The sequence below is a fragment of the Thermobia domestica genome, chromosome 1, assembly GCF_964235325.1.
Source record: "Thermobia domestica chromosome 1, izTheDome1.hap1.1, whole genome shotgun sequence".
Lineage (NCBI taxonomy): Eukaryota > Metazoa > Arthropoda > Insecta > Zygentoma > Lepismatidae > Thermobia > Thermobia domestica.
Window position 1 is genome coordinate 203,150,423 of NC_137454.1, and position 23,380 is coordinate 203,173,802.

At 36.0% G+C, this 23,380-nt stretch overlaps 1 protein-coding gene across 4 annotated transcripts in view; it reads right to left on the reverse strand.

Annotated features, from left to right (window-relative positions):
• Positions 1-23,380, reverse strand: part of Dap160 (dynamin associated protein 160) — a 213,683-nt gene that overhangs the window by 136,326 nt on the left and 53,977 nt on the right. For all 4 annotated transcript variants that reach the window (XM_081768609.1, XM_081768600.1, XM_081768593.1 and 1 more), the window contains exons 9-15: positions 17,083-17,233; positions 12,305-12,427; positions 10,293-10,431; positions 5,474-5,788; positions 4,649-4,774; positions 4,087-4,207; positions 559-650 (exon numbers count right to left, since the gene is read on the reverse strand). In XM_081768609.1, the coding sequence (XP_081624735.1) occupies positions 559-650; positions 4,087-4,207; positions 4,649-4,774; positions 5,474-5,788; positions 10,293-10,431; positions 12,305-12,427; positions 17,083-17,233 (1,067 nt within the window). The remainder of the gene's footprint in view (positions 1-558; positions 651-4,086; positions 4,208-4,648; positions 4,775-5,473; positions 5,789-10,292; positions 10,432-12,304; positions 12,428-17,082; positions 17,234-23,380) is intronic.

Genomic DNA, 23,380 nt, shown 5'->3' on the forward strand with positions numbered 1-23,380 from the left:
AATCATAGTTTTAGTCCTTCCGTTATGCTAAGCTGGTTGTTTCAGATTTTCCTTTTTAATTTGTGAAAGAAAATAAAAATGTGAAGAGCTTAAAAAAAAGGTGTGTTTTCTTTGGTGAATTGTACTTAGAGAAGGGCGAGTTTAAAGTACGGTTACAAATCATCTACGACATCGAATGTCACAGACATGAAGCACAATGAATGTACTTTTCAATCCAAGTATACGAACTGAGTATATCATCAGAGTACTAAATATGGAATGATAACTACTAGAAGAAGGTACAACAAAATAGATTTAAATCTCAAAAGGTTGAACTGGTAAGATTTCCATTATACGGTATAATGTTTCAAAACTGTGTATAATATTTTATGTTGGGTATTTTTATTCATCCATTAAAATCATCTCGTATTTTGATCATATTACACTCGAGCGTACCACCACAGTATATCATGAAACATCTCATATTATGCATTATATTTGGAATTTCTTTACATCACACATAAATAGGGACTTTTTATAAAAGTTTGCAAGTGTGACAACAAACATCAGTGGGCTTACCAAAATAATATCTCCAGGTTGAAAGGAAAGTTCATCAGCATTCCTAGCCACAAACTCATACAATGCTCTGTACTTCATGTAATTTCCGGCAGCTGAAATGATAATTATACTATTAACCTTCAATAGACACGTTTGTAAGAGAAAAGCAGAAGTTTTACAACGTATTGACTGCGTAAGAAATTCGTTAAAAACATGAAACCCGAGCGAAGTAAGTTATTATTTTTTAAATGCAAAATGAAACCATAACATGGACAGCAAATACTGCGAATTGTGAAAACACTTATTGCGGTAATTTATGTACTTTTCAAGCTTTCACGCTTCATGCCTTGACTCTTAATGGAAGAATTTCAGTCACTGTTAAAAAATATATATGAAGTTAGGCAAATCTTTTCTCTATTCACCTTGCTTAATCTCTTAACCTTCTTCCTGTGTTCCTCTTTCAATTTTCTTGAGGAGCAAATATATTCTTGCTCGAAAACTTAGCCATAATTTTCTACAGAAATTACTTAGAGAAATATACATTTTAACTATATTACTATAATTATATTTCTTTCTATGGCTTGTAAGCCCAATCTCTTACAAATCTTATGAATAAAGTTTTCCAGTGCACGCATACTCCGGAAATAAATGACAAAGAAACGCCTATACTATATTTTGGAAGTATACGTTTGTTGGCATATTTGAGTAACCCTTCAAAATAAATAAATTAATAAATAATCTAAATGGACAGCTTCTGCAATGGAATTTGATCATGTCTGAATAGTAGTGAACAGTTGCAAATGTGTATCTGAAACTAACTATGTTCACTCACAATTAACTCACCTCAAGTTCTATAATTCTTTAAGTATTCACCTACTTTAATTCTACATCTAGATGAGGGGAGAATTAAAATTTAGATAGAAGGTAAAAATAAATCAGACTTGGTAAAAACTAGTCTACAGTTAAGATAAAAATTATTACCGATTCTTGAGTCTAGTTGTAACAGCGAAAATAATGCCTGCAACTACATACCGTACAAGAATTCAAGCTAGTTCTTTACTTAAAGCAAATTCCTATGCATCCTGATTCGTTTTCCAGTAAAAACGTAATTCATTTCTCTACCTTGTATAAGATCACACAGAACTGAAAAATAATATATGTTCAAGATCAGGAACTTAAGTTGGTGATAAAAACGCACCGCCCAATGCATTTATGAATAATCAGATAACTTATGACAAAATGGATATAATTGGATTCTTTCTTTATTCAATTTTATGCGTGAATTAAAAAGATGCCTTTCACACATAAAATTGTTCTTGTAGGTGAGTTTGAGAATATTCCTATAACACTGCAATTTTCAATGGAAGTAGTTAGTTTTACCGAAAGAATGTATGTATCTTAGCATTAAAAATTAAAAAGCTAGTGAAAATAAGCAGGGATAAGCACACAGTCAGCATATACACTCGTGCTCATAAATTAAGGATAATGCGGATACATGGTGAAACAACGCTCTGGTGGGCGGTTTTCAGTTGGAAATCACCTCGGGGAATTACCATGCGGTGCATTTGACGATTCGGTGCGGTGCATGCGGTGCGGTCGTCGCACGGTGGCGCTGGCAGCAGTCCAAATATGCAGAAGTGTGTTGGTGCATGTCAGAATACGGTGCACCGTGTAATTATGCAGATGTTGTCAGACGTGCTAATGGTGACTGTGTGTTGAAAATGGCTCAAAGAACACATACTGATGACGTTATGAGGGGTAGAATAATAGGGCGACTGGAGGCTGGTCAAACACAGCAGGTCGTAGCACGGGCCCTCCGTGTACCACAAAGTGTGATCTCAAGATTATGGCAACGATTCCAGAAGACAGGAAACGTGTCCAGGCGCTACAGTACGGGACGTCCACAGTGTACAACACCACAAGAAGACCGATATCTCACCATCAGTGCCCGCAGACGGCCACGGAGTACAGCAGTTAGCCTTGCTCGGGACCTTGCCACAGCCACTGGAACAGTTGTCTCCCGACACACAGTTTACAGACGACTGAACAGACATAGTTTATTCGCCCGGACACCTGCAAGGTGCATTCCACTGACCACTGTTTACAGGAGAGCCCGTAAAGCCTGGTGTCAAGAACACAATACATGGTCAATGGAACAGTGGCCCCACGTTATGTTCACGGACGAGTCCAGGTATAGTCTGAACAGTGATTCTCGCCGGGTTATCATCTGGCGTGAACCAGGAACCAGATACCAACCCCATAATGTCCTTGAAAGGGACCTCTATGGAGGTAGTGGTTTGATGGTGTGGGGTGGAATTATGATTGGTTCTCGTACACTCCTGTATGTCTTTGACAGAGGAACTGGAACACGTCAGGTGTATCGGGACGTCATTTTGCATCAGTATGTTCGCCTTTTCAGGGGTACAGTGGGTCCCACCTTCCGCCTGATGGATGATAACGCACGGCCCCACCGAGCTGCCACCGTGGAGGAGCACCATGAAACAGAAGATATCAGGCGAATGGAGTGGCCTGCCTGTTCTCCAGACCAAAACCCCATCGAGCATGTCTGGGATGTTCTCGGTCGACGTAACGCTGCACGTCTTCAAACCCCTAGGACACTTCAGGAACTCCGACAGGCACTGGTGCAAGAATGGGAGGCTATACCCCAGCAGCTGCTTGACCACCTGATCCAGAGTATGCCAACCCGTTGTGCGGCCTGTGTACGTGTGCATGGTGATCATATTCCATATTGATGTCGGGTTACATGCGCAGGAAACAGTGGCGTTGTGTAGCACATGTGTTTCTCAACTTATCACCAATACCGTGGATACCGTGGATATCACCAATACCGTGGTACCGATATGTTTCGTTTATTTGTATGTTGTGTTCACTATGTGCCTATGCTATTAGCGCCAGTTTTGTGTAGTGCTACGTTGTGTAGTACCACAATCTGCAATTATCCTTAATTTTTGAGCATGAGTGTAGTTTCTTTCGTATCATTAAAATATATTTCACGATAACTTCAGAAACCTTAATAAAACTCAGTAATTCTTCTAATGTGATACGGAAATATATTGACAAGATTAAGACAAAACACAATCAATTATTGGCGGGAGATAATTGAATAAAAAATTTTCTCAAGAAACGTACAATAAGCTCTCACTAATCAGGCGGACACTAGGTAAGGTTGTGCTGGATTACAGAAAGATACATGAAGGCTGTATACTCTTGCTTATCCGGCAGATGTCCTCTCATCTTGTAATATCATGGGCCATCCACCACAATCATGGGCCGCCAGATTCCTGGACAGGCCGAACAGTGCCCAACCGGATTATAGAAATTATACTGTACTTTTATTACTGACTACAAGCGTGCCTAGAGTGGGAGGAAAGTCTCTTGGTGCAGCAATACATTTAAAGCACATTATGAATTCGTTTCCAGGTCGGTTATCTATATATGCTGAGGACAGTATTATATGCGCTGGTATTCTCCCTTTTTCCTTAGTTAATCTTGAAATTATTTTTTCAATAAAACTAGTAATAATATTACCTGGAGGAACTCCAGTATCAACAGGCCAAGTTTCAGCTGTACCCCAAGAATCTTGAACCGCAGGAGTGTCCCAAGCAGCATTAAAGTCAGCGGCTACTCTACCACCTCTCATGTCCAGAATCTATTACAATTAAACAAGCAAAATACATTATGTCTGTACAGTGCATGCTCAACTTCTCAATCAACAATATGTAATATTAAACATTATGAACTGTCACAATGAAAGGCAATCAACCAAACTGTGATTTTCAAAATGACAATCGGAAATACTTATACGATTGAGATATTTTTGCCATAAAAAATGTTTCTCTGTTTAATATATAACAATACTATGAACAGATATTCAGATATCTTTTAATCGTCACATAAATACTTTAATGAACTAGGTTTCAGAAATTCACTTTATTATTATAAATACAATAAAACAATAACATGTTGAAGTTGTTTTGATGTCTTTATAATACATTTTAATTTCGAGGTTTCTTGAATTTTTAGGTTGGCATCAATTACCATTTTTGAACAATATTTTATATAGTGTAAAGTCAAAAAGAAAATTACTTACCTTTTGTCTTTTCTCCTCGTAAACTGAAAAAATTTTCTCACACTCTTGGACTAGGTCACCCAGTTGCTGCTTGAGATCGTTCAATTGACTGTTATTATTTTCTATATCCTGCATCTTCTGCTCTATCTGAAAGTATATTTACGACCCAATTAATTTCTTATGGTACTTATTCGGTTAGTCATATAACAATATTAGTAAACTAGTATCTGAGATACACACATGAAAAATAGAGGAAACGACTTCATCGTCTACAGACATTCAAACTATGATATAGTCAACTAGTGAATGTGATGAATCCTACTTCAGTCGCAGCATAATATTCTTTAAATTTTGATAATAGCAGACACATTTCCCATAATTGTTAACAGTTCTTTACGAGGACTCAGTCTAAACAGGATACTGAAACATGAATGAAGAGTAGCACAAGATTATATTTTAACTGAGTACTAGTCACTGATTTAATTGATCTACTTTCTATAAGTGATACTAGCTTCCCAATGAGGTATCATTCACGTCCCTGTGACAATTAGGGACGTCGCCAGAGCTGTCAACATGAAAGTCTATTAATCTTTTGAAAGCCCTATCCGGAGTCTCTAGGATAATGATTTTATTATTATTATTAAGGAAAACGTGACTTGATGGGCAAATTCTGACTTTATTTTCGGACTCAACGCCCCAAAATCTATAAGAAACGACCAAAATGTTCCGGGCATCATTTTGGTCGCTGAACTGTTATCAATGTTATTTTTATGGTTTTGATGTAAGAGAGCATAAATATATCTGACGTTTGCTACTTATTGAAAGGAATGTAGTTAACGGACTTACCTCTTTCTGAAGATCCTCCAACCTATCTTTCAATTGTTTGAGAGTAATCTGTTTATTAGTGAATGTTTGCATGACGACATCCGCTGCACCTTGTTTGTTTGCCAAATTCATCTTATTCTTTGCTTCCAGTTTCGCTTTCTCCTGAGTCAAAGTGAGTAGCCTCTGATTCTGCTCCTTCAACTGATTTTTCAGGGAATTCATTTCAGATAATTTTGTGTCACGCGTTGCTCTCATTCCATCGATTGTTGACTTTACCGTAGACACACCTGTACGAGTTTCACTGATTTTTTGTGAAAGTTCTTTTACTTTATCGTTCTGAAACAATTAACAAAAATCACAAACTCAATATTACATTATGGTCATTATTGAGAATTGAAAAACTCAGATAGTCGAACCAATTACAAAAAATCTATATTTGGCAACAGGAGTTTATTCAACTCGCAGATTTAAAACTACTGATATTTACTCATAACAATAAAAGTAATAATAATAAAAAAATGAAATTTAACGAGCTCACAATTGCAGGTCTTGTGAATTATCACATAAAAAAAAAGTTAAATCCTCACAGCACTTGAAGCTAAAACAATATATTTTTTCACAGCAAAATTATGTAGTTTAAATTTAAATTTCCTGTAATTTTTAAGCTTCCTAGAGTGAGGCCTAATTCATGTTTCACACAAATTCTGATACTGATTTCCCTCACTTTCCATGATTAAGTAAATAAATTTCTCTGACCTGTAACATCACAAACACAAACTTATGGTTGTTAAAAAAAAAAAAAAAAAAAAAAAAAAATCAATCCACCTCCACTATGCCCATAGCCGTTCAACGTCTCCTTTTTAATTTTTAAATACAGTATAACCTTCCTTTCTCATTGTAAATACTTATGAGTCAAACTTCCTGTATTCGGAATACAATAAAACACTACTACCAAATAATAATTATACACTACTGCTATCACAATTTGGTCTATCTCTTTGATTATCTACAACCAATAAACCCAACTGAATTTTTCATTTGTTTATTGTTCTCTTTGCGAAGCTTAAGTTTTAACACCTTCCCGCGTTACTCAATCATCTTTATTTCTAAAGATAGTTTTCATTTTTCAGACTTAATCTTATATTATTCTCTCTTAATCTGCTTTGTTTCTTTGCGATATTCTTCATATCTTCTGTAGGCAGTTCTATGTTTAACATCGCTTAAGTACTAGGTACCTTCTGAATACTTTTGTGAAATTTGATTGCATTTTCCACTGTCATCTTAGCAAATATGTTTATATAAATTTTCTACAAGTTTTATTTATAACATAACTACTCGCCATTGCACCATTCTCGTATGACAATATCAAGCTTAATTAAATAATCTGCAACAATTCCGAATAAGGTCCGAATTGTTTCCTAGCATTATGGAAGAAAGAAAAATCAAGTACTAAAATGTGAACATAGCATGAAATTATGACTACAAATGATGATAGTAGTAATATTAAATATACAAACTAACTTCCCGTTGCATCGTTTTTTATTATAAATATTAATTACTGCAGAAACAAAATTTTTAAAAAATAAAATAAAATCCTTGACTCTTCTGTGAAATAGGCTATAGCAGATCTCCGTCTCTCTCGACATATCGCACACTTTCAAGGTCAGTGTGAACACCGTTATTCAATCTCTTCTGCTGGAGAACTTTCTTCAGAAAGCACAATGCTCATGGGAAAGTAGCTATGAAACAGGACAGCTTCAATTTGTCCTGATTTGGTATGATGAGGGAGAATTGTTACTAAAATAGAAATCACCACCCTGAAACTCAGAACCTTCAAAATACAGACAGATTAATTTTTCGCAAATTCTACTTCTGTCGTAAAAACAGCGAGGTCCCGAACTTTGATTATTATATAGTCATTTTATTCATTAAGTATGAAACAAGAATGTTAAGAATCATCCAAAAAAAAAAAAAATCAAAAGATTGCGATTTTACAAAATAATTAGTTTTTGGATCAGGGGTCACACAATTTCTAAATCGAGTTTTCGTACTTTTTACGGAATAAGCACATCACACTGAGTTAAATGATAATTTGGGTTTGGCCAGACACTATATGTAATTCTCTAGATATAAGGCTACAAGAAAATTTTTCATTGAAATATATTGGATCTTTTGATCCAAAAATAAACTGCATCAAACAATTCTTTGAGAACTCTCCTAGCCAATGAGTACTCGCGATAATATTTCTACGAAATACATTATTTGCGTTATACACAATTTGCTTCATTTTAGTGATGAAGTCTGCCAACTGCCTCTCTCTCTGCCTACTTCGATACGATAAAAATCTCATATTTTGTCCGTTCCATTTTTGTTTTCTCCGTTATAGCCTAATCCTTCTTTCTTGGTGCTTTTAGTGTCAGACGATCGTGAAATGAACCTGCTCTATGAAATAATCACTCTCATTAGGTTAAACAAATATCACAAACACTCTTTTAATTAATAACTTTCATAAAATAATTAAATATCTTATTAATCAATCTGGAAGCATCTTATTATCAGTATATTATATTCTTATTTCCATCGCCAGCAGCATATTATTTGAGAAGGAATGTAATGAAATTATATACCATTTTAACACTTCAACAGGAACAGTTAACTTAAGTAGAAAACAGTAAATACAATTAATATTAACAACCAAATGAAGCACATTATTTTAAGATTTAATTAATATATTTTTCTAATAATTGTAAATTTATTTCTTTAATGTTTCCTCACTATTCACAGGAAATATTATAGTTCTTAAATTTCTTGCAGATAAAAAAAATCTCTGTATGCATCGTTGACTTGAAATTGGTTCTTTCGTGAATTATGTACATTTGTATTTAATGTCGATCTTGTTTTGAGGAATGTTTTAAATACCTGTAGTTCTTCAACAATAGCGCTTTTCCAGTAGATCAGTATAGTGTACGCTCAATCTCAAATGTACAGATAATCCTGAAACAATGATGATCATTGTGTTTAAAACTTTTTTTCGTGTTCTTCCATTCTGATATGTGTTTCTTTTATCCATACTACTGCAGCGCTACGGACAACTGAATTGGTTTGTTACGATGCTGCAATTAAAGGATTAACAAAGAAGCTTTTATAGTTTATGCAATTATTCCTCAGTATATTTTGGAGATATTAAAAGCTCCTTTGATGCTATATTTCTTGTATATTTTATGTAAACCATTATCGATACGTAGATAGAAGGAAGTTCATACCAACTGTAGTAGTTAGTTTGTTGAAGTTTAGCATCCCCTCAGCAGCAAGGGTATATCAGATGTAGACCTACAGTGTAAGATGGAATTTGAACTATCGTAGTGCATCTCATGCTCTTCCGACCGGAATCGAACCGGAACCACATGCACCAAAGGCTTCAGTGCTAGCAGCTGCACTAACGGAAAAGCTCATTTTAGTACTTACTCTAGATTGGTATAACTAAAATGTTCTCAAACCGAAATTAATATAATTAAAAGAATTATACAACCAAAATCAAAGGACATTAAACGGATGCTAAACGCAATATAAACCCCTGCTCCTGAATTACCTGCACATTTGGGGCAGAGTAAATATTAGATATAATGTACTAAAGAACGAAAAAATCATCTTCAATACTATCCTACCTGGTGCTCATGTGATTCGGATCCCACATAACGCTGTACGTCCATGTTTTACATAGTCTAGCTGCTGATATTCCTCATCAAAATCCTAAAAGTGGCGTTGAATACTGACCCAAATAATTTGGATTAAAACTAGGTTCAAGTCACCGACACATAAATTTAAAATTCCCTCCAGTACGAAAAATATTATTAGATACGAAATAAAATTACCGTGTGGTTAGAAGAAAATGTTAATGAAATATTTTTGTACACAGTAAGTTCTACTTGGCTACTGATTGTTTACGAATATTTTCCATTCGTTAGGTATTAAAATGAAGTCCAATTTCTTCTTAATATTGTACTACTACTGACTATGCCTGTAGTTCTTAGAAGACCAAACTATTATATCTTCCATGTTGAAGATTATTATTGTATTTCATTATATTATATTGATCCTCTGCGCATTTTACAGAAATTAACTTTTGAATTGTTAATTCAAATAACTTTTAATATATTATGATTTTCATGCTTTATAATATACACTTATACATAAATATTAGGAAATTATAGTACTTTACCTTAATGTATTTGCATTACATGCCGTTAATTTCGATGTCTATACTTGTCTGGTGACATCTTCGTCCAGGCCATAGTATCTATGGAAAGTCTAAACTTTCTTATAGTTATATGTTTTATATAACTTTAGTATGTAAAGAGAAATTAATCGGCATATATTTAAACTTCAAATACGTTACGGTAAAGTAATATAACTTCCAATGTTTAATTTTTATAACTACACCGCCTTAATTTTTCCCTCAATTATCTTCTTTCTTCCGAACCTTTTTCCAACATTGGCTACACACTTATTGGGATCTCATTGAGCGCGATGGATTTACAGATGGTTTAAATTTAGCTTTTGCTTCTTTTAAGTTCAAAATGTATCATACGCAGAATACGTTAACCTAAATATCTCCTCAGATTAAAAAGAAAGTTGAAGTACACAGAGAATGTCGTTCTGCTGTTTCTGGGTAACGTGACAAAGTAACAAATTTCTTTTGAGACAGTGATGGCGGAAAAGAATGATGATGATAGTAAGAGGATGATCAATCTTAAAATTTCATGATGGTGTCGAACAGCTTCGTTGCTGACGCCCCCACTAAATCATAATCATTTATTTATTGATTCCTTAAAATTCTTACCAGCTGAGACAACTCGATTGTCAAGTTCTGATTCTTAGCTTTTAACTGCAACACTTTTTCTTGTTCACGCTGACGCTGCTGCTGTAGTTCTTGACTTCGCTGTTTTTCCCATTCTAATTGCCTCTGTCTCTCCATTTCCCTGAAAAAGATATGCAGATATTAGCTGAAAAAAAAAAGATAAGAGATCTTCGAATATTTATTGGTTTTATAACCATGCAGAAAGTTTTTAGGTAGAACTCGAAACGAAAATCTTCTAACTGGTCAAACATGTAGTATCTACTGATATTTTCAACAGCAATAATACGCGGTCTTAGAAAGCCCTCATTTATGCCAATATATGTATCATCCAAGTTGCTAGTACAATAGCATCACTGCTACAATGTCAATCAATCACTGGTTAGTTACCGCTTCATAGCACAACAACGAAAAGCACGTTGTGACAAGCTATCTCTATGTCAATAAACAAAATCCGCCAAGTATTAAGTATACTTGTCTTGTTCTCAGTAATTTACAGCCGACAAAATATGTCATAATGATGAAACTTAATGATACGACGAGAGAGAGAGAGACACTCGAGACATTTCTCTTTCGTTGCACTCGTTCTAGTATACTTTTTTTTTTTTTTTTTCCTTTCCTTCATAAAAGTCCATTTCCTGAACGTTTTTAAGCGCTGAGGATAGAGGATTGAAGTTCAGTCGAATTGAATCGCTGACACTCATTAATAGTTTCCAAAGTTCAGAAAGATGAAAATCTGGGTGATCCAAGTCTGGACTGTGGTTGGTGCCGGAGAACTTCCCAGCGAAACTGGACAAGTATAACATGAATAAGTGAGCCTTTACGGAGAGCTTTAACAACAAGTTTGGGGATTTGTGTGTATATAAGCCATATCTATCTCGAAAGAGTTAAGCAATACAGCAGCAAGCGTTATCATACATGTCTAGCATTTGAAGCATCTCTGATTGAAGTGCATCATAATAATTATCTATAAACTTGTAAAATCAACTGCCCAGTAGGAAAATGTCTAATCCATTCGAGCAACTTGTGAGTGTTTCTACACTCGCTATGAATGCAACGCTTCACACAGAAATATGACGTGGTTCATATTACAATTTTAATAGTTGTAGGTCATATTCTTCACAGCCTCGGTGTGTTATTATGTTATAAGCCCATTAAAATTCACAAACTATGTAAGTTTTTAGGCTGTAATATGGGATTTCTTTCATACAATTTAAAATATTATTTTGCTATCTCTTATGATGGCATTAGCCTATGCAAAAATTCTAAGCCCATATACCTATTTTGTATCTTTCTGTTTATATCTAGTATATACTACTATATATAATAATACGTATAATTAATATACCTATTTTGCAGATTTCTGTTTTAGAACTACCTGTTTTCTAATAACTCTGTCATCACATACATTCAGGTAACCTTTGAATGTTATTGTTGAGGAGAAAAGTGCATTTAAAATGAAATGTTCTGTACACTTCTGAAAGTGTTTATTTGGGCACAAATATACTGAAAAGGCAATTATCGTTTATTTCTATATGTAGTCAGCAAATTTACTCTCACTATCCTTAAAAGTTAACACTATTTCATGTTAATAGTAACACAAATTACGCAGTATGACTTCACCATTGAAGTTTAAAACTGAAAATCTTTAAATGTAATGTAGTATAGCGCCCTTATAATGCATATTTACTGTTGAAAACAGATTTAACTTCCTGAAACGACAGGAAACAGTTTTCATGATTTAATAATAATAATAATAATAATAATAATTTTTTTGAAGAACAAGTGAAACAAATTCTGATAGAGGCCTGCACTTCTATAATATTTCGATATTCCAATTTCGATTGAATGTTACTGAACATTAAATACACTAGACACACTAGCTATGTAGTCTTATCTTTATATAATCCTACACTCCAGTCCCATTATCCAGACTTCAGATGGGAGAAAAAATATATATACCGCCATATAACTGACTGTTTTAAGTGATATTTTACCTTCTGGCAGCCTCCCTTTGCTCCTGAACACGCCTCCGCTGTTCTTCTCTCTCTTGCTCCAATTCCCTCTGCCTTTGTAACTGCCTCTCAAGCTCCAACTGGCGCCTGCGCTCCTGTTCTTGCCTACAAACAAATATATAATTAAATAAACCACTAAAAAAGAAAACATCTCTCACAAGAAAGAAAGAAAAATACTGAATGATAATCTCTCCGAATTCGCGATTTGTCGTTAACTGGAAAATGAATTTTACTACTAAAGAGGGAACAGAAAAGACACCTGTATGAATGATTCATAGTTTCTGGATTTCAAAGAAATCTAAATGGGAATAGAAAATGAATTACTGAAAGTAGTGAAAACATAATCTCATGCACTAGAAAAATAGACTATAAAACACGGCAGCAGAATTTACGTTTGGTGCTAATCAATGAGAATGCGATGCGCTATTGTCAAACCTCTGGTAAGATATTAGTTGTACCATGCGAATATTGCGATATGCTGACAAATTCGCGTATCCCTAAGAGTATACAACATATTTACCAAAGTAGAATTCTACGTCATAGCGTCTGCAAGGTTTCAGAAAACGTTGGTTCCGTAAAACCAGCTTTTTAAGATCAAACGTCAATTTGGCTGGCGCACACAATATAAATACTTCTGCTAAACGCTTCATCAGACAAGAAGGGAAAGTAGTAGTTAAAAAAAATAATCGTGAAACATTCGGACGGGTGCCATTCAACTTTCTCAAAATTTAAAAATGAATGAAAAAAAGATACGAGTGCCGCTATTTATATTATGGGCCTTGGCAACAATGTAGTTAGGTGTCATTTTTTGTTTGCATGAAAACGTTTGACACTGTTGCCACAATGTACTTCAAATGTTTTGTCAATAGCTTTATTTGTATTGTTTTTTACGTTGACTTGAAGATTGCGCGACAACAGAAAAATGGAATTATCTCGTGAAAATTTTCATGCGATGGTTTATTACAATTTTCGACGTGGATTATCAAGACAAGAATGCATCGATCAACTTACTTCCTCATTTGGCGATGAAGCTCCATCCTTTGCCACGGTGAAACGCTGGTATAACGATTTTACTCGTGGCCGCTATTCGCTCACTGACGAAATTCGCGAAGGTCGTCCAAAATCAGTTGTTATTCAAGAAAACATTGATGATGTGCAAAACCTAATACTGCAAGATCGTCATGTGACATACTGTAAGATTGAGGCAACCAGAGGCATTAGTTCCACCACCATATATAAAATAACACATGATCATTTAGCTGTGAGAAAGCTTTGTTCTCGTTGGATCACACATAATTTGACAAAAACTCAAAAAGAAGCTCGCGTCAATTGGTGCAAACAAATGCTCAATAAATACAATGGCGGTGCTTCAAAAGATGTATATAAGATTGTAACAGGTGACGAACCATGGATATATGTATACGAGCCGGAACGTAAACAGCAGTCGACTGTATGGGTGTTTCAAGATGAACCGAATCCAACAAAATTTGTTCGCGTTCGAAGCACATCGAAACAAATGGTCGCGTTTTTTTGGAAAAACTGGTCATGTGGCAACTGTCCCTTAAGAGGAACGTAGAACTGTCAACTCTGAATGGTACACGACAATTTTTTTTTTTGTCGGAGGTCTTTGGTCAAATACGGAAAACAAACAAGGGCCGTCGGATCATTCTTCATCAAGACAATGCGAGCTCTCACACATCTCGTCTAACAACCGACTATCTGAACACAAAAAATCGAATTGATGGGTCATCCGCCGTACAGTCCTGATTTTGCACCCGATGATTTCTTGTTCCCGAATGTCAAGAATAAATTGCGTGGACAACGATTTTCAACGGCGAAAGAAACCGTTGATGCGTTCAAAAACCATATTATGGAGATGTCTCAGGAAGATTGAAAAAAATGTTTTGACCAATGGTTCGAACGAATGCAAAGTGTATTGAACATAAAATAGAATATTTCGAAAAACAATAAATCAATTTTCAATTACAAATTACTGTTTTTTTCATTGTTAGCCTCAAAATATAAATAGTGGACCTTGTATCATAAGCATGATAAAAATTCTCAGACAACACAATCTAATGGTGATTATACAGTATATATATATAGATGGTGATCAGAAAAATGGAAACACCTGAACGAAATTGCAACTTACCAGATTAATATGGTGTCAGGCCACCTTTCGCCTTCAGAACAGCCTTGATGCGACGTGCGATGGAGGCATAGAGGTCGTGAATGGTAGCAAGTGGAATTTTACACCATTCCTCGTGCAGGGCATCGGCCAGTTCTGTGAGAGAGGATGGAGGTGGAAATCATCGCCGGAGTCGTGTTTCCAAGACGGACCACATATGTTCAATTATGTTGAGATCTGGGGATTGGGCGCGCTAGGGGAGGTGTTGAATTTCATCCCGATGTTCCTCAAACCACGCTGCAACAACGCCAGCTGTGTGAATGGGTGCATTATCATCCTGGAAGATGGCGTCATTGTCCGGGAACAACATCCGGACCATAGGATGCAAGTGGTCTCCTAAAATTGCGACATAATCGTTGTCCGCTAAGTGTGACCACAGGACCGAATGAAAACCATGATATTGCGGCTCACAGCATCACCAAGCCGCCGCCATGTTTCACAGTTGGGCGGAGACACTGCAGATCATAAGCTTCTTTGGGCGTTCTCCACACATAAACACGGCCCGTGGTTGGGAATAGGGTGAAGGATGACTCATCCGACTATATCACACGTTTTCAGTCCTCAACGGTCCAAGTTGCATGGTCGCGGCACCATTTGCGGGGTGCGAAAGCGTTATGGTCCCTGATGAGCGGTTTGGCCCGTGCAACACGACCCCGTAAGTTCATGTCATGTAATTCACGGCGGACTGTGATTGTCGAAACAGGGTGGGGGAGGTTCTGATTGAGTTCCTCCGTCACTTGTTCCGCAGTGGCACGACGGTTCTGCGTGACAATGCGCTTTAATACGCAGAGTGACTTGTCACTCATGATTTTCTTCCGCCCACTGTTCCGCTTCCCCGATGTGGTTTTCCCGTGTGTTGTGCAGGCCGTCATCACCTTCGACACTGTTCCACGCGACACACCTAACACAGGAGCCACTGCCGTCACACTCACTAAACATAACTGCACACCAACAATTTGCCCTCTTTCAAAATCTGAGAGGTCTCCCATTTTACACTACCTCCGTCTGCTGCAGCCACTGGACACTGCTGTTCCACTGCGCCTGATGTAGTATGGAGACCGACCTAACACACCACCACCAGCGGTCCGGCGCTGCGGGCGCCACGACACCATTGCCAACCCATACATCTGACGTGTTGCCAACTACAGGTGTTTCCATTTTTCTGATCACCATCTGTATATATATATATATATATATATATATATATATATATATATATATATATAATCAATTCCCTGTGTTTTTAGCTCTGGTCTATATGGAATATAAAAATTGAGTTTTTGCTTAATGATTTATTGTATAGAGCTTACAACTAGTATGTGCGAAATTTTTGCCCCATTCTTGTCTAGAAGAAAAGAAAAAAAAATAAAAGCAAACTATTTTCGTATGAATAGTCATACCATGACTCAATACCACGTCAGTCTTAATACTCGTCCTCCTTATTATGAAAAATAGTTATTATAACATTTTGGAGGTCTATTTTAGGTTTAAATTTTGGAATTACCAATACGGAAGGAGAAATCAAGAGCCTGCCTTACTAAAAATAATACAAAATTTACCATTTTTCTTTTGCTTGTTTTTCGTAAGTAAACTAAGATGATGAAATGCATCTTGCCACAGTCATAGATAATGTTATTCTGCAACAAAAAATATGAACCTGAAGAATATTCAGTGTTACCATCCATATGAATTACAGTGTTGTCAGAATAACAACACCCCTTAAATTTGAGTTAAGGCAGAGAGTAGAGGAACGAACTCAATTGCATTTGGTTACGTATCATGTTGTTTTGGTTTCCTATGAACTACTTTTTAAATAATAGTTTATTTAGTTTGTAATAAGCAAAATAGTTTTGCATACAGTTATTAAAACTAAATAAGAATGTTATTTAAAAAGTAGTTCACAGGAACCAAAACAACATGATACATAACCAAATGCAGTTGAGATCGTTCCTCTAGTCGCTGCCTTAACTTAGATTTCTGGGGCGTTGTTTTTCTGGCAACAGTGTTAGTTCTATGGATGGCAACACTGAAAATCTTTCGGGCTCATATTTTCTGTTGTAGAATAACATTATCTATAACCGTGGCAAGTTGTATTTCATTATCTCAGTTCACTTATGAATAGACAAGCAAGACAAGAATGGTAAATTTTGTATTATTTTTAGTGAGTCATGCTCTTAAGGTCAATCTTATCATTAGATCATAGCCTAAAACTTGCTAACTTGCTTAAAATATAATAGTTTTTCCAACTCTACTATCATCCAGTATTTCATTTCGCATGAACGCTAACAAATGTTAAAAATGCCGACTCCCATGGCACAATAATGCTATATTTAGGAAGGGAGACATAGAAAATAAACATAGAAAATAAACAACAAATAAACAAAAACCATAAGCACAGAATACAAAAACGACAAATTTCTAAAATGGCTGAGTAAAATACTCACTTCACATCTGGATTACTTGAAATAAATTGACCCGATGAGATTGTCAGTAGTAATTATTTGCACCTTGAATGAATATTATACTTATCATTCACTTTAACATAATATAAGTACATCTACAAGAACTGTACCGGATCTTTTCCCGCTTTTCTTGTTCTTCCCTTTCTTTCCGCTCTCTCTCCTCTTGTTCTTTCCTTTGAATCTCCAGCAAAGCTTTCCGTCGTCTTTCTAACTCTGCCTGACCCTTTTCAAAGTTCTCTTTCCTCTTGTCTTCAAACGTCACTGAAGAAAAAAAAAATCAGTAACATTAGTGGTTTCTCTAGTATAAGCATTTGAAGACTTACAACATAACGTACACTGAAAGTTTTCTTTGTTTGCTTTAATTCAAGGTTCCCGCTCGAACCAAATAATCCAATTCACGACTTTTTCATCATTTTCAAGGTTCAAAAACTTTCAATTTCGCGAACAGAAAGTTTATAAAACTAATCTTTACGAGGGTTGCTATATATATTTCTGGCCTAGGCAACACTAAGTGTTGCCAGGTGCAATCTGACATTTCCATTGGAAAGTTTGACATTTTGTAGCATAAATGTACTCAGAACTTTTTGACTTACGACAATTTTTTTTTCTTTTACAGGTACTTGAAGAAATCAACTTGGCAAAAAAATGGAATTAACTCGTGAACATTTTCGTGCGATCATTTTTCACAACTTTCGACGTGGATTATCACGACAAGAGTGCATCGATGAACTTAAATCTTTGTATGGCGACGAAGCACCATCCTATAGCACTGTGAAAAACTGGTACAACGAATTCAATCGTGGCCGACGCTCGCTCAAAGACGAATTCCGTGAAGGTCGTCCAAAAACAGCCGTTGTGCCAGAAAACATCGATGCCGTACGTGAACTGATAATGCAAGACCGTCATGTGACTTACCGTGAGATAGAGGCATGCCTAGGCATTTCTTCCACCAGCATACATTCGATATTGCATGAACACCTGGCCGTAAAAAAGGTTTGTTCTCGTTGGATCCCGCACAATTTGACAATCGCTCAAAAGAAAGCTCGTGTGGATTGGTGTAAAGAAATGCTGAAAAAATACGATCGCGGTGCTTCAAAAGACGTTTATAAGATCGTCACAGGTGACGAATCATGGATCTATGCGTATGAGCCCGAAACAAAACAGCAATCGACCGTGTGGGTCTTCCAAGACGAGCCAAATCCAACGAAAGTTGTTCGTGGAAGAAGCACTTCGAAGCAAATGGTCGCCTGTTTCTTCGGCATAACTGGTCATGTGGCGACTGTTCCGCTTGAGCAACGTAGGACGGTCAATTCTGAGTGGTACACCACCATTTGTTTGCCTGAAGTCTTCGGAGAAATTCGAAAAATGAACAAGAGAAGACGAATCATTGTGCACCATGACAATGCGAGCTCTCACACATCGGCTCAAACCAGCGCATTTTTGACCGGCCAAAACGTCGAAGTGATGGGTCATCCGCCGTACAGCCCTGACTTGGCACCCAATGACTTCTTTTTATTCCCACACATCAAGAAAAAAATGCGTGGTCAACGATTTTCGTCGCCAGAAAATGCTGTTGAAGCATTCAAAAACCATGTTTTGGAGGTGTCTCAATCGGAGTGGAAAAAGTGCTTCGAAAATTGGTTTGAGCGCATGCAAAAGTGTATAAATCTTGATGGAGAATATTTTGAAAAACAATAAAACCATTTTCGTTGATAAATATTCGTATTTTCATTATTAGGCCAGAAATATATATAGCAGCCCTCGTACCGATCACAAACAACACTAAATTCGCTCAGTACGGCTTCTATTAAGTTTCTTTGTACGAGAAGGTTTGATAACGAATGAAATTCACAGTTTATTCCAGTTTTTCATGGTATACGAAGTTCACGCTTATTCACGGTTTCACGGTTATATAGGAACTTCCAGGGTGTCTACTAAAATTCCAAAATGAAATTCGTGATTTTTTCGTGACCTTTTCTGTCCCAAACCATAAAATTTAGTAACATTTTCAAGAGTGAATTTGAGTGCGAATTGCGCCGAATTTTCATGCTTGCGATTTGGTAGCGTCTAAAGCCGACCATATACATTTTGGTGGTGAATTTTGGCGTTTTATAGAACAAAAATTTCCAGTCTATACTTATATTTGTACAGATAAAAAAAAAAAAAAAAAAAAAAAAAAAAAAAAATCGTGATCCAAAAGCTAAATTTAGTGACTTTTTCTTGACTTTCATGACCGTTTTCTGATTTCGTGACTTTTTCTGACTTTCTTGACCGATAGACACTCTGACTTCGCAATTTTACTTATTTTGGTTAATGCACTGCAGATAACGAAGACAAGGAAATACTACGAATAATAAATACCCAGCATTTGAACATGATAGAAATTTGGGATTCCCTCCCTCGAGGAGTTCTAGTATCACATTTCGTCTAAATTTTTACACAACTATTAAAGACACACACACAAAAAAAAGAAAAGTTCCTTGCTGAACAATTAGTGCAGAGGTAATTATATCTAAACTTAGGTTCTACACTTGGTCGTACTCTAACAAACTATTCATTATAATTCCACTTTAGACAAAACTTTTACACTACCTTAAGGTTAATTATTATCTAAGTTATTTTCTTATCGTTAATTATTTTTATTTACTTGAATCTCTCTCTCGTCCAGTCCATCCTACCACTATATTTTCTCGTTCATTCTAATTTAATTTCGTAATTTGTGACTTCTTCACGTAACTATTTTCTTTTACCCTTCCTTATATAATCTCCCTATTACACAAGTGTAATGTGCCATTACAGTCTAATGAAATTATGTTTTTAATAGGAGGGTGCCCGAAATTTTTTGCACAAAAAATTTCTGGCTGTTCATATAATTCGTAATTTTATTTGTTATTCTATTTCAAATTAACATGAAAAAACTGTAAAAAATTCATTGGGAATGATAGTTTTGGGAATCAATATCTTTATTTATATTTTAAATTAGTTATAAGTCTTGTATATGGATGTGTATATGGATTATTACAATTCTTACGGTGTCAGTGCTATCCGAAAATATAGATCCACTATTGGACGGAACTTTCCAGATCAAATAACCAATCTAAAATTCGACAGAATTTTCAGGACCACCCTTCACCTCTCTTTTAGATACCTAGGTCCTTCTAAAATCTAGTTTAATCCAGATTCTACCAAATTTTATTCGTTTCAAAGCCCCACCGCCAAAATGCTTAGTTTTGATTGGCTGATAAACCCACGCTATGATATTAGGGCGCAATTATTCCATTCCAAGCCGAAAAATCTTGCTGACAACAGCTAGATTTGGATCTTCCCAGCAAAAACGTTGAAACGGAGTGAGAAAACTGCAGTAAAAGGTAAAACTGATATAATAGTCGAATAACTACCAAGCAGGAAGCTACGGAGCCATAATTTGTTAGTTTTTCATAGTAAAAACCGGACTGAAGAAATAAAAAATAGATGACGCCATGTTGTGCAGATATTGTTAGTTATGGACAGGCTTTGTAAAGTGCATCAGTTTGCGAGTTTTCTTAGGAATCTATAAACAGTTTCGGAGGAGTGGTGTTTTCTCCCTTAAAATATTCTTATCCTTAAAATTATTCCTTTTCTAGTTACGTAAGGCCTGCCTCACTACCGTTTGTGTTCGTGTATGTAGTGGATGTGATTTCTTTTTGTATTTATTTATTAGTAACATGGCGGTATTTAATTTTGTGGTAGTCAGTCCAGTAATCACAATGCACGTGTAAATTTCAGTAAGGGCTCCTATCTGACTCCCAAATTGGGAGTACGGCTTCCAGCGGGATGAGTTGAACATTCAGTTTGTTCCGGGTTCCTGCCCCTTCAGGGCAGGGGTCCTATTGCTAGCTAATACTCCGATATGTCCTCTCAGGGCATCGATTAAATAGGTCGAGTAAAGAATATGATTTAGTAAATATAAGGGCCAGTTGGCCCTGTTCATTTCTTTCCTTTCGTTACCTTTCATAGAGCCGATTTAACATGGTAAAATCGGAATGATTTCTGTGTATATTTATTAGTATAACATGTATTAATGTAGTGTGTAGTATGAATGTGGCATGATGTGTCTTGTAGTTCGAGTAGTATGTGTATATTTGTAATGTAGTATCAGTGATAGTGATAATTAAGTGATGAAAGAGTGTGTTGGACAGTGTAGTATTTACTATGCGATAAATTTTTATTACTCCGTCATTAAGTGAACGTAATATAGTATAATAATTCCGTGTACAAGGTCACATTCCGTTGTTCAAGGGTTGATTATATCGTCGCTAGCCCTAGTGTCAAAAGTCAGTACTAACCGCCATTCTTCCGTCGAGGTGCTTAGTGATTTAGTTTTCATGAAATTGACCTTTCTTTCCGAAATAAAACCTAGAAGGTATAATTCACAGCCCATATGAATGTACAGTTAGGTCAAGTGACCCAAAATTAATATATTCTGAAAGTTTCAACATTCTGCATAGTCTAGAAATCTAAATATTTAAATAAATAAACAATACGTAAATTTTTAACAGAAGTCGGGCGATATGATGCTAGTTCTTCGCTTTGAAAATATATTAAATGTCCATTTTTCTTCGTGGCTGTAGAATTTCATTGTTGATGCAGAATTTTATAAACATTAGACATTATCGCAGATAATTCTATTTTCAGTGAACATACATAGGATTTTTTTTCTTTCGTTCTTAATAAAGCTACCAGGTATTACATAGTATTGTGTGTGTGGTAAAAGAGTCTTGGGTTCGAGTGAGGTTGTCGTGCGGTGATCGGAATGGGAAAATGTTTGTAGTGATTATAGATTTTAAAGTATTATGATGAAATGTGTAAATAGGCTGGGCGTAGATAGAGGAAACAGGGTGTTTGTAGAATATAGCGTCGTGGCAAATGAATATTAATGTGAATATGAATATTAATAAGTATATGAATATTGTAGTAAATGAATATAGAATATAGGACACCCATATAGTTAAATATATAGTAGCCCAGTGAATACTTCGCCGCGTGTTGATATATAGATATTGAATAGATACGTGTAACTACAAACATCTCAGGTTCTGACCCCTGCACCATAATATCACGCGGACCGGAGGGCGATATATAGTCGGACTACGGTAATACTTTGTAGTTTATGTGTCATAATAATAATCAACCATAGTAATACCATCTGATAGAATGGGTAGCATCATATAATCGCTGACTAGACATGTTGAATAATAAATTATGAAAAGACAATAGTAGTTAGACAACAGGGCTGTAGTGAATCATATCTTCTGGTCGGTTTTAAAAATAGAATGTACCACTCCGTGAGATTTTTTTTTTTTTCTTCACGTTACCTACTCAGGCTAGCTTACAATGTTCATGGAGGCGACAGCTCTGACTGGGTACAGAATCAAAACAATTAGTTATTGAAATTTATTTTCGCGTACCCGGATGTCGACCCCTAGTCCCTTTAAGTATTTTCATTTCTTTTCTTAGTTTAATTAGACGAGGGAAATTAACGACATCCCAGACTGTGGCGTGTCTGCGCGGGGTAGCTATCGGTGAGGTTTGGCATAGAAATCACCGATCCAAAATTCAGTTTATTTAATTTTTTTTTTTTATTTCGGCAAATCATTAGTTAGGGATATCTTAGATAATACTTCTATTCTAGTTTCATTACTGTCCTCGAACCTTCTTAGTTTTTCTAAGGGGTCGAATATTTTTTTTTACTTAGAGATTTCAAAATTGGGGACGCAGTTACCTGGTCCCTTCCCCCTCTCCTTTTATCCTGCTGGTCTGGGCCGGATACGGGGATCGGATTTCAATCTTACAAGCAAATTCTTGTGGGATTGGGATCTGATGGACACAGAACTTGCATCCTTGGCAGCAGGGACTCCCTCTTAGTTTACGTATTTAAGTAAACCACCCTTTTTCGGCATATGTGAATATTTTGGCTATGAGTTGTTATATATTTAAATTCGATCACTCTTCTGTGTAGTGAGTAGTACTTTAATCTTTCTTCTTTCGTTGGCGCCGCTTTCTCTCTCTTGTCTCTTTCTTCCTTCTTACTTCGAGATTTATATATTTTTTTTAATTTTTTCAACCTCCCCCCCCCCCCAAGATTTCGAACTTGTTACTTACGATTTATTTAACGTACAACTCTGATCTGAAATTACCAGCTGAGACGTTGCAAGACACGATTCATGAATGGAGTAGATAATGATCGGGTCCTCCATCACATTTTGACCTATCGCTGAAATGAACAAAGACTTAGTATTTGACGACACTTCGATTACGTTCTTTCACCGTCGTTCCTCTTAAGTTTTTTTTTAATCCGTTGGTCACTTTCCTTTCTGTTTTGGTTTTCAATTACTTTGTAGTTAACCTGGGCCCAGAAATTGTATCTTG